General features: G+C 37.3%; 2 protein-coding genes across 2 annotated transcripts; both read right to left on the minus strand.

Annotated features, from left to right (window-relative positions):
* Positions 1-4,082: 4,082 nt before the first annotated feature.
* Positions 4,083-6,429, minus strand: LOC140865005 (uncharacterized). Its single transcript, XM_073269479.1, has 3 exons — positions 5,800-6,429; positions 5,026-5,211; positions 4,083-4,616 (listed from the first exon to the last, which is right to left on the minus strand). Exons 1-3 carry the CDS (start codon positions 6,292-6,294, stop codon positions 4,332-4,334), a joined length of 966 nt encoding a protein of 321 aa, XP_073125580.1. The 5' UTR covers positions 6,295-6,429; the 3' UTR covers positions 4,083-4,331.
* A 2,117-nt stretch (positions 6,430-8,546) lies between these two features.
* LOC140865065 (subtilisin-like protease SBT3) lies at positions 8,547-10,996 on the minus strand. Its single transcript, XM_073269569.1, has one exon. The coding sequence runs from the start codon at positions 10,875-10,877 to the stop codon at positions 8,589-8,591; it is 2,289 nt and encodes a 762-aa protein (XP_073125670.1). The 5' UTR covers positions 10,878-10,996; the 3' UTR covers positions 8,547-8,588.
* Positions 10,997-11,858: the final 862 nt, after the last annotated feature.

Genomic DNA, 11,858 nt, shown 5'->3' on the forward strand with positions numbered 1-11,858 from the left:
TCGGGCAAGTAGGATAAGCTATGGCATTAGGGGCCCCGCCCCTCTGCTGCTGCGGCCTCTGCTGCTGTGGCCTCTGCTGTGGATTCGGGCCCTTAGCCGGCCCTGTAAACTGCTTCTTCGCAGGAGGCTGCGAAGATGGTCGCTGATACCCAGCCTGAAACTGCCTCTTCCCCTGCTGCTCCCTCTGAATCTCTCTCCGACCCTCCTCGGAACGCAGGGCTCTACTGACTGCAGACTCATAAGTAAGGACGTCTGCCATGCGAACATCATGCTTGATATCCGCCTTCAAACCCTCCACAAACTGCCTCAACTTCTCTGGTGGACTATCCGAAATCAGAGGCACAAAGTGACAGCCCCTCTCGAACTGTCTCACATACTCAACCACTGTCTTGTCCCCCTGACGGAGACTCATAAACTCACGGATCATGCGACTGCGCACATCCTCAGTGAAGTACTTGGCGTAGAAGATACGCCTAAACTCTGCCCATGTCAGTGTAGGAAGGTGAACTCCCCTGGCTACACCCTCCCACCAGAGCACTGCATCACCCCTCAGCATGTACGTCGCACAGTTCACCCTGTCGGTGTCTGTGATCCCCATATAAGCAAAGATGGACTCCAGAGAGCGAATCCATCCCTCCGCCACCAAAGGATCGGTGGTCTCCACAAACTCCTTGGGTCCCTTCTTCTGGAACCTCTCAGCAACGTCCTCCTCATGGGACAACCTGGGACGAGTAGCCTGCTGCTCTAACAGAGCAGTAATCCCCGCCATCATATTCGCATTGGCCTGCTCCAATGCTGCAATAGGGTTCTGCGGAGGTGGAGGTGGAGGTGGAGGTCCCCCACGCCTGTTAACTAGTCTCGGAGGCATTCTGCACCACCACATATTTCTTTACGTAAATCGCCATGCATAACTAAGTGGTTTAAAAAAATTAATGATAACTTAAATTCTTATAAGTAAATCATGCTGTAAACACTTAAAACTTACAGACCGGTAGCGTGGATTTCTGAGCTCGCATAGCAGTAATGACCCCTCCAAGGACCGTGCTCTGATACCAACTGAAACGACTCTAACTCTATAATTAATAAATAAATAAATATGCGGAATTTTTTTTTTTTATACTTACTAAATAAAATATGTACATATATGCCCATACATATATGCACAGAATAAAAAGATTTAAAAATAAATAAATAAATAATTAATTAAATACTTAAATAAAAATGCATTCTTTAAAATAAAATAAATATCCGAGTCAAACATTTAATTAAAAATACTGCATAAATAAAATGATTAAAATTTGCATGCACTGACAATATTCAATAAAATATTCAAAACCCACAACCACTGAAAAATAATATAAAATATGTAACGTGCTGACATAATCAAAAACATGCATGTGACTCAGACATCTATCATGGTCACGGGGTCACTGCATGCCTGCTCATACATCCTCGCCTCCGGTGGGTACAATCTCATCCTCAACGTACTCACCTGCACCATACCAGTGTAGTGAGCCTAGAGGCCCAACATGCTAACATAACAAGAGTTTAAAATAATTTAAAACAATTAAATACTAATGCATACATATACATGAATGAGCATGCTTGAAAATTTCATAACATAACATAACTTAACTTAAATAACATAATACATAAACATTGTTGAACAATTAATTTTCTAACATCGCATGGTTGTATCCGTAGTGTAACCTTAAATCATACATTAAATACTGATCAGCGTGAAAACCAACATACGTGGCGGTGACGAATCACCTCTTAAATTGACAGTAAACTGCCCTTCAATCATATGGGGACGAATCCCCCTTAAATTGTCGCACTACTTCAACTTCCAACATAAAATATTTTTTTTTGCTCAACCTTAAACATTAAATCATGCATAAAATATTATTTCATGAATGCATGTACTTAAATAAAAATGTGTGTCCTTCATATATATTTAATTTGATTTCATACTAACATATACATATTAAAATAACTTCAATGCATAAAAATAATTAAATATATAATCAGGACACATGAAATTTTTCATGGATTGTACTGGACTGCTGGCCCTACTCTCAAGCCCAATTACTTAAATCTGGCCCATTAACACTGAGACTGGCCCAATAACATACTTAAGCCCATTAAAATTGTTCTAAGCCCAATTAAAATAATTTAAAGCCCATAAAACGTTCTAGGCCCAATAACAACTCAAACTGGCTCAATGAGCCCAAAAGCCCAAAGACTGGCCCGATAACTTTTATGGGCCCTAAAGCCCATAAAATTTAGTGGGCTCACTTAATTAAAATAATTTAACCCCAAATAATTAAATTCAACCCAAAATAATTAAATGGAGCCCAATAATATTTTAAGATTTAATTAGGCCCATTAAACCTTTAATTAAACTTAAAACTTAAAAATAAAAATACCCGAGCCCAACTAACTTAACCCGGACCCGAACCCAACTAACTTGACCCAAGACTTGACTGACCCGACCCGGACCTAACCACCCGACCCGAACCCTTCAAACCCTAAAACCCGAGCCCCTCCTTCCCTTGCAACCGCAGCCGCGAGCAGCAGCCCTTCCAGGGCTGCTGCCGCCCTGCTCCGGCCACCCCTGGCCGGAGCCCCGCCGCCCAGACTTAGCCCACGTCTGGGCGGACCCAACCTAGCCCCTGACCCCGGCCCATGCACCCCACAGGACCGAGCCCCATCCCTCTTCCAACAAACCCTACCTGCGCATCCCTTCTCGGCTGACTGAACCAAACGCCCTCCTGGGCTCGTTTGGCTCGAGCCACTCGAGCCATTCGAGCCCAGGCCATCCCCACACCCCTTAGGAAACCCTGACCAGCATCCATACAAGCCATGTAGGAAAAATATGAACATGATGGAAGGAATACAAGAACACAATGCATATCAAAGCATTTTTCTGAAAAATCTTGAACAATAAACTGATGTTCACGCACGCACACATCTAATTACTGTCATGGCACAAAGAAAATAGAAGGAATCATGCCTTTCACCGAAAAACGAAGAGAAAACGAGCGTGAGACGATTCCGGGACGACGACGACAAGCTTTGGACCTTCAAAAGCGTGGCTATGGTGTTCTTCTTGGAGCTTGCTCGGTCGAAGAAGATGAAGAATAGTGAGGGTGGCGGCTGATGGAGGTGAGTGATCGGTTGAGAGGGTTTTGGGTAGCTTAGGTTTTGATTTTGTGTTAATTAAAAATATAGGTTAATTAAATATAGATAAAAGGTTTTAAATATAAAATATACAACTTAAACTCCTAATTAAAAGTTAAAATCTGATAACTAAATTTAAAATCTCGAAATTACAATTTAAGGGAATTTTAAAAATACTAAAAAGTCAATATTTTGGCTTATTTTGAATAAAAATGGACTTCTAAAATTATATAAAATTAAATACTAAAAATTTTGAGATAATAAAACTCAAAATAATATTTTAGGGCTCTAAAAAGACTCATGAAATAAATTGGCTAGAAAGTTGTCATCTTGTCCGTCCACGGTCCCGTCTACGCGATAAAATAATTAAAATACTAAAAATCATAAAAATCACTAATTATGGGTTAAATGCTTAAAAATAAATTAAATCATGCACAAATAATTCACATAATTATTTAACCCATAAATCTAAAATTTAAATAATTAAATATCATAATTATGCATGCGGATTTACGTATTTAAAAATACCGGGTGTTACACACAGAATGTATATGCTATCAAAATACAAAAATTATTTAAGTTATAAAATTGCTTAATTTATTAAAATACAAAATTTGAGTGATCAAAACAAATTATCAACTATTAAATTAATTAATACTGTCGGTTCAAGGAAATGATCTCTAGGCAAAATCCGCTAAAGAGGAAACAATATTTTTTTTTAAAAAACAATTATGAGCATATATGAAAATGAAAATTGTCAAAAAAAAAAAAAAAAGAAAGAAAATTGTTAAAATATTTTATTTTTTAATATTTGTGATTTTTATTTAATCAACCTGGATTTGCTATCAAAAATATTTTGATTGATGAATCGTCCTCTCATGCATGAAAATAACGACCAATTTAAGAGAAATCATATTGTAGAAAAAAGAGTCTTGGTTGTTCCCTGTATTATATACTTTATTACATAAACAAAGACATAAAAAAATGATACAACTATTTAATCACTCCGCCTTCTAGACATTTGTCGTAAATAATGCCCAAAATTCATGTAAAACCCATTAAGAATCCAGCCTCTGCCACGCAACTCCATACTTTGTAATAAATTTCAAAATTAAGAGACACATATCTTTACTTGAAATGCTCCATGATTAGTCGTACGTGCACGAGTTCTTTAGGGAGATGAGAGCATTGAGTTTCTTGGGATCTAAGACGATTGAGCACTCGATCGTCTTGTAGAATTTTGGCTTCACAAGTTTACCCAATATATATGCTCGCGATTGAACCGTGAAATCCAACTTGAGTGACACTGGTAGGGTTGTTGTACCAGTTGGAGTACTCAGACTTGCGCCGTTTCCATACAAAGGAATCTTGTCGCCTATCACTGATACCACAACGTTTCTTTGAGTTTTTCTTCTTTGGTAAAACTGCTTCATCTGTAACGCCAAATTTAAACAAACAGGGTCTATCAACAGCATGAAACTAGATAAATATTGAAACCACCATTTCTACATATTGATAAAGTAAACTTTTGCAAAGTATCTGTCATATTCCTTCATCATTTTGTTAAGAAGACGATTTCCTCTAGTTCCACAAGCCTTCCACGAAAGCATTATTTTGTTGCATTGGATTCAGAAAATTTGCCAGTAGTACCAAAGGAATGCTTTTGACACCAACTGTAAAAGGAACTACGTACCAGTGCAACTAGTTTAGAAGATTCAGAAATATAAAAACAGCAATCTCATCCAAATTCAGTTTTATGTTAACATCTATTCATACTACTACAATAAATTACAAGATCTCAAATATTTTAGATGCTTTTTCATCAAGGATCATGGCACTTACATCTGCAGAACCGATGGTGAGCTGTGAGTAGGAGAGAGCAAGAGGTGTAGAAGTAACATGAACCCCGAAAAAGGTTGCCTTGTTACGGAAAGTGAAAGCAACGGTGGAGTTCAAGGATATCATATCAGTGGCTACACCACTATCATCTGAACCAGCTTGAACCACAAATCTCTCAAATGTAATGCTCTGAGAACAAATTAATCAAATTTCAATTAAACTTGATTTCAAACAAATTACGAAGGTTCACATGAAATATGATTAATAAATCGATGGAGTTTGCACCAACATACAACTTGTTACCATTTTAACACAGATTATTATGTTGGTACAAACCACCATACATCACATAGATACAAATCAATTGTCACACCCAACAAGTGTATAATCGTATCGCATAAATCAGAAAACAAATTTTTTTACATCTAACAATTACACCACAGATGAATACTAAAGACACCAAAGTTGAAATTTTGCAACTAAATGTGTGCTTTTAAACGCAATTATATCCAAGGCGGGAGTGGAGTTTGGCAGCTATAATGTGCAAGGAAAAAGTGCAAAGAATGTTTTTTTAGATGAAATTATTGACAAAATTTTGAACATTTCAACTAATGTGCAATCAGCATAAGAAATTGAAGCTCAAAATGTATGGAAATGCAAAGCTTAGCCAATGCTCAATTCATAATTAATCCATGAAAAAATAAGCTAAAAACACTTAAAACGGAACCTTGATCATAATTTGAAAGAATTAAGAGAAAAAATAAATATAAAACTCACCTTCACAGTGATCTCGGGCTTCTGAGGCTTACTCGCAGCCAACAAAATCAGAGCAAAGAATGAAAATAGCAAAAAAAAACCCACAACGAACGCCAGAACATAGCATCTACGAGGAATCCCTTTTCGTCTCTCCTCATCTTCAAGAAGACCCTCCTCTTCAATCATATCAAACTCCTTCCAGTTCTTCTGCCCCTTCCTCTGACCCCTACCACCAGATCCCACGTCATTGGGCGAAATCTTCCTGGATCCGGGCTTAAGCGAGCCCGAGAATCGGCTAGTTGAGGACTCCCGCGAGTGGCGTCCCACCGAAGAGTGGGAGTGCGGCGGCGATCCCGCCGGACTTCCCATTACCGGAGTGGAGTGGAACGATGTCATCGTCTTCTCCCCATCGTGAGAGTCACGCGACGGGCTCTGCACGTAGTATACTGGACGCCGGTGGTGGTCCGGCGAGGATGGGGCGGAGCTGGTGACCTCGGAATCTGTCTTTGCGTGCATCTTGTTCTGGCCAATCTGTGGAAGTTCCGCCGGGGATTTGAACTGAAACGCCGCAAGAATTTGGAGAGTGAGAGAGTATTAAGTGGGGGAAAGGGAAAAGACGCGGAGACTTTCGGCTTTGGTGCTGGCATAGAGAATGCCATTTTGGCATCATTATTATTTTATTTTATTAATATATATATAATATTCTTTAATAAGATTATTATTAGTTGTCTGATTCAAATTCAATTAATTTCCACCACATTTTACATATCATCATAATTTATTAACCAAAAAAAAATGTGAATATATTGGTTCGTAACACCTGTAGTAATAGTGTAATTAACTGGTCAAGTTTTCCTGAAATTTTTTTAATAATGCTTATCAACCCCATAATTTAATCTCGTTTGATTATACGGTTATTAGATTTAAAGAAAACTTTAATTGATATATTCTTTATATTTATTTTATATATTTCAATTATTATTTTTTTTCCTTTTTTCTTTTTTCTTTTATAATATAATTTTATACATATCTATCTTTTACGCGTTATGTATTTATTACAGAATTATGGTCGGTCCCATCTCGAGGAAGCTTTAACCTAATCCGAAATCAATGGGAACATTTCTGATTTGCCTAACAGTTACTCTAATTGCTTCATTTATTAACATAAAACCATACATATATATATATATATACATATATATATATAAAATTCTATTTTGTTCTATTAATCATGTATTCCCAACATCGTTTCATATGAACTGTGCACACGATGTGCGTAATGAAAGTTTTTTTTATACTTTATTTCAATAAAAATCTAAAAAATTTATATCAATAAAAATATTTTTTTGTTAAGAATGGTCACCCTAAATAGTTAAAATACCATCTCTTTTATTAGGTATTTTCTATTTCGTTAGTTTTTTTTTTTCAAATAATTTGGAATTTGAAAATAGATAAATAAAATGATTGTATTATATATTAAATATAAATAATTAAATAAAAAATAAAAGAAATAGAAATAGTGGAGAGAAACCCTTTTAGTGTGTGTGTATTTTTTAATATTTTGGTATACCAAAAGACCAACTAAAAATCTCTTGGATAACAATAGTAATAGATAATATGATCATGTAGTGGTTTTGTTTCATCTTAGCACCTTAACCAAGTTTTATAAATTGAACTTAAAAATAATTATATTAATTAATATTACTATCTTTTAATTTATGTATTTGATCTCCACACACGAACAGGGTATTATGCTCAATAAATTTGACAATAATGAATCGATGAATTACCACCGACGACTAAGAATAAATTAAGTGATGAGTGCTGGTCAATGGTTTGTTGTGGATTCAAGGCATGCAACAGCTGTTTTATGGCTGTGAAGGAGGAAAATCATTCATTTGTTAAATACCAAATTATTCATTTTTTTTACATTTACGTTTTATTTTTTATTTTTTTATTTTTTTTTATTATAATATATGAATGAATTTGATAAGGAAAAGTAATTCCACGGCTGATAGAAAGTCTTTTTCTCCACCCTCAAAAATAGTTCAAGTAGGCATTCTTAATATTTTTCCAACCTAACAAAATGATATCAAAATAGCAGTTTCCTTCATCATATGTAATTATTATTTTGCTCTGGGTTTGCCAATTGTTCACGTTATGACTATTTTTTAGTTTTATGTGATTAGACTTCCATGCATGATGAATTGATGATAAGATATAAAATAAATTAATATGAATTTATTAAATTAAATAAAAAAATTTCGGTGATTGTTTTGGAGGATATATTTTCAGTGATTTTAGAGAATCGAAAGTTTGAATAATTATACCTCATAACGCGTGTATTTAGTATAATGAGTTTCGATACTTTTCATATAATTCACCTTCAATAATTTCCTTAATATGCAGAAACTTGTGAAATTGAACAATCGATGATTTTTCAATCATGTAATGTAATTTTGAGAATAGCTAGGAAGGGATGATGACTCATGAGCTGGCATGTGAACCAAAGGTGTAAAGTAATTGGTGTAACACACAATATAACACCAATTTTGTAAGAAATGTTTTTTTTTTTTCGTGAACCAAAAGGGTCTACTAATTATAAAATATTTCATAAAATGTCATCATCTTACCACCGTTTTTGGATTGTTTATTAGCCTGGTTCATTAAGTTATTTTCTACTAACGTCAATTTTTTCGCTGTTTATGCATTTCACGTGACCATTGGAATTAAATCCATTAGTATAATCTTTGAAATAAGCTGCAAAATATATCACAATTATTGATAAGATGTTGACTAATATATAAACTTCAGTACGTTAAGCCAGTGGCAACAATGGGACTCCTAACTTTACGTTTGCCACCGGCCTGAACCCATGTCAGGAAACCGTGAACCAGAGAATCATTCGTCAGTTTGGGACCTTCCAGGCTCAGCTTGTAGCTTTTCTTCTCATATTTCTTGGTGAACTCCAGCATGTCAGGTGAAACGCTAACTTTGAATCCATTTATTGCTGTTAAATTCGCTACATAAACTGAGTTTTTTTCTCCAACGTTTGTCACGGTTCTGTGAAATACTTGCACTTCTTTGACATTTGATTTAGTGTTGTTTCCATTAAAGTAGGCAATGAAAGAAGGGTAGTTCAAGTCGAGTGACTGAAACGAGCAGTTATAAGAACTGTCGGACCTTGTGATTGCTTTAATCTGGCTAGAGTTGAATTTCAATGCACAGATAAGATTAATGTAATCTTGTGCATTTGCATCGTATATCAATCCGGGGTCTAATGCCCTGTTTGGATCGACATGTCCAGCTCCCATGGCTAAGGGAGTGGCGGGTTGGTTCTTGAATCCCATATCCTTGATGGGATTTTCAGTGTTGTCAAAATTATAAGCGCTGGTCATCATGGCAGATCGTATGGCTGCCGGGCTCCACCCGGGGTGTGCCCCTTTTAGAAGGGCTGCCACTCCAGCAGCATGTGGGCATGCCATTGATGTCCCGGAGATGATGTTGAAATCATTGAAGAGGTGGTGGTGTGCATCTACGTCGTCTGCTACCTCAGAATTTGGGGGCCATGAAGCCAAGATTAGATCACCTGGAGCCATGATGTCCGGCTTTAGTACGAATGGGCAGCTCTGTGATGGCCCTCTTGAACTGTAACTGGCCACTTTTGGAGCTGGTTTGATCCCAAAGCGTGTTTCTCGGAAGGCAAATCTTGATTTTGGATTTGAGTCATTGTTGACGTAGTCTAGGATCTTTTGGCCTTCTTCAAGGCTTACGAACAATGCTGGATATGAAGTTTGGATGACGAACACTATATCTGTGGAATTTGATATGAATATTCCACCGGTTAGTTTGGCTTCATGGACATTGTATACCTGTTCGCTGAGATCACCGCTGTCGACACAGATAACAATCTCGTGCCTGAAATTCTTGAGCCCTTTTTCATCACCGCAAGAACCTACAAGAACGATTGGGATGAATTTCGTGGGATATTTTCCAGGGTAGAGAGACGAACCCGTGGCTGAAACTCCATTTCCTAGAGTTAAAGTTCCCCCTAACTCTCTATCGATCGTACCGGCAGCAACCGTGAGAACCCAGGGGATCCCATTATGCAGAGTCCCTTCACTCGGTCCAGCATTCCCTGATGAAGCTGAAACAAAAATGCCCTTTTCCATTGCCCCAAATGTGGCTATAGCAACGGGATCCTCGAACAAGGCTTCCCCGTCGAATCCAAATGATAAAGATAGCACGTCAACACCATCCGCAATCGCCTGATCGATAGCAGCAAGAATATCAGAAATATAAGACCCTTCATCCCAAAGGGCCTTGTACATTGCAACCCGAGATTTTGGGGCAACTCCGGTTGCAGTCCCTGGAGCATATCCAAAGAATGATGCGCCTTGGACAGGGCTGCCAGCTGCCGTCGATGAAGTATGAGTCCCATGCCCATCCGTGTCACGAGTAGAATTCATCGATAAAGTCAAGTCTGGATAATGAGCAAGTAAACCTTTGTTAAAATAACGAGCTCCTATAAGTTTCTTGTTGCACAGAGAGGAACTAAACTGCTCGCCACTCTCACATTCGCCTCTCCATCTCGATGGAACATCACTCATTCCGTAGTCATCGAAGCTTTTACTCTCTGGCCACACCCCAGTATCAACCAAACCAATTATAACATCTTCACCATAGTTGGAAACCTGCCAAGCGCCGTGATCCGAATCAAGGCCAAGAAACTGGTACGTATGAGTAGTGTCAACTTTGACAGTTGAGTCTTTTGTACAAGAAATGAACCCTTTCGAGTTCTTAATGGCCTCCAATTCAGAAGACGAGAGAACCGCGCTGAATCCATTGATGGAATTTGTGTAAGAATACACCAGTTTATAGGAGGGAACAAGGTTTGTGGTTGTTTCCAACGAATTGGATACAGAGGCAAGGGTTGCTAAGTACCAGTTTTTGTGGGTGGAGAAAGCTTTAGGCATGGCGGATAAGTCCATATGGATAATATAAGTGTCAGATTCTGCAGAAACGGACATGAATGGCAAGCTAGTGAAACATAGAGTACATGATAAGAACAAGTACAAAATAGAGAGGTGAAATTCCATTGTCTTGCAATGAAATAGATTTTTAAGTGTTCTTTAGTCATAACAAGAGTGGACTACATATATATAGCAGGAGAGGCAGGGAAGCTGAAGTGTTCCACACTTTGGAAAACATACACAGACACACAACTATGGGGCCTCTTGTACTGCATGCCCTCTTAAGTTGGAAATGGTTCTTTGAACCACGTTTGTCAAAACATCCATCGCCTTATTAATTAAACCTTATAATGCCCCACAAGTATATGTAACCCACCATACAAATAATTCAGTTTGCAAGTCTCACGACACACAAATTGTCTATATATCTGTTTCTGATTTCTTATTACGTGAAAATTAATTGATAGCATATACGTACCATACCTTATTCATTTCTACTATATATAATTACTTATGACTTTGGAGTCATATTTCAGCGAAAACAGATATAATTTCTTGAAGGAAATAAAAAGTTTTATTATTAACACTAAAACTAAATTAAATTCCAGAAATTAACTCGGTTACAGTAGTAAATTAATGTCATAAGGAATTACGTACATGTGGTGGAGGGATATGAAATTTGGTTTCCTATCTCCATCAGACTTCATTTTCGAGCCCAGCTGCTTGGCAGTGGGCACAAACCCTATCATTTCTTTATCTTTACCTCTAAATATATTAAATAAGTTACCCCCCCACTCCCAATAATAGAGTTGAATTGAAATAAATGGAAAGAGAGAAACTAAAATCCAAAACAAGGGATAAGAGTACAACAAATAATTTGAGCCTTGTAAAACTAAGTCAAAAATAACCACAGACCAAACATTTGCTCCCATATTAGTATTTCAAGTGGTCCAAGTAAATATAGTTGGCATTGATGGCACAACATGATAGTATTAGCAAATGGTCAATGGGGTTTTAGATGCATGGAAAGCTAATGGCATATATTATTCTCGACATTTTATTTCTTGTTTGGCCCCATTTAATTTACAAATGGGTAGTCCTATTTGA

Source organism: Henckelia pumila, chromosome 4 (genome assembly GCF_033568475.1).
Source record: "Henckelia pumila isolate YLH828 chromosome 4, ASM3356847v2, whole genome shotgun sequence".
Classification (NCBI taxonomy): domain Eukaryota; kingdom Viridiplantae; phylum Streptophyta; class Magnoliopsida; order Lamiales; family Gesneriaceae; genus Henckelia; species Henckelia pumila.

What these genes read in the sequence shown, in the direction of transcription:
- LOC140865005 (XM_073269479.1), bottom strand. Translation starts at nt 6,294, where the DNA reads ATGCACGCAAAGACAGATTCCGAGGTCACCAGCTCCGCCCCATCCTCG. An exon ending in AGCCCGAGATCACTGTGAAG is followed by an intron (nt 5,212 to 5,799) that starts GTGAGTTTTATA and finishes ATTTGTTCTCAG; the next exon opens with AGCATTACATTTGAGAGATT. An exon ending in TCACCATCGGTTCTGCAGAT is followed by an intron (nt 4,617 to 5,025) that starts GTAAGTGCCATG and finishes TTGGCGTTACAG; the next exon opens with ATGAAGCAGTTTTACCAAAG.
- LOC140865065 (XM_073269569.1), bottom strand. Translation starts at nt 10,877, where the DNA reads ATGGAATTTCACCTCTCTATTTTGTACTTGTTCTTATCATGTACTCTA.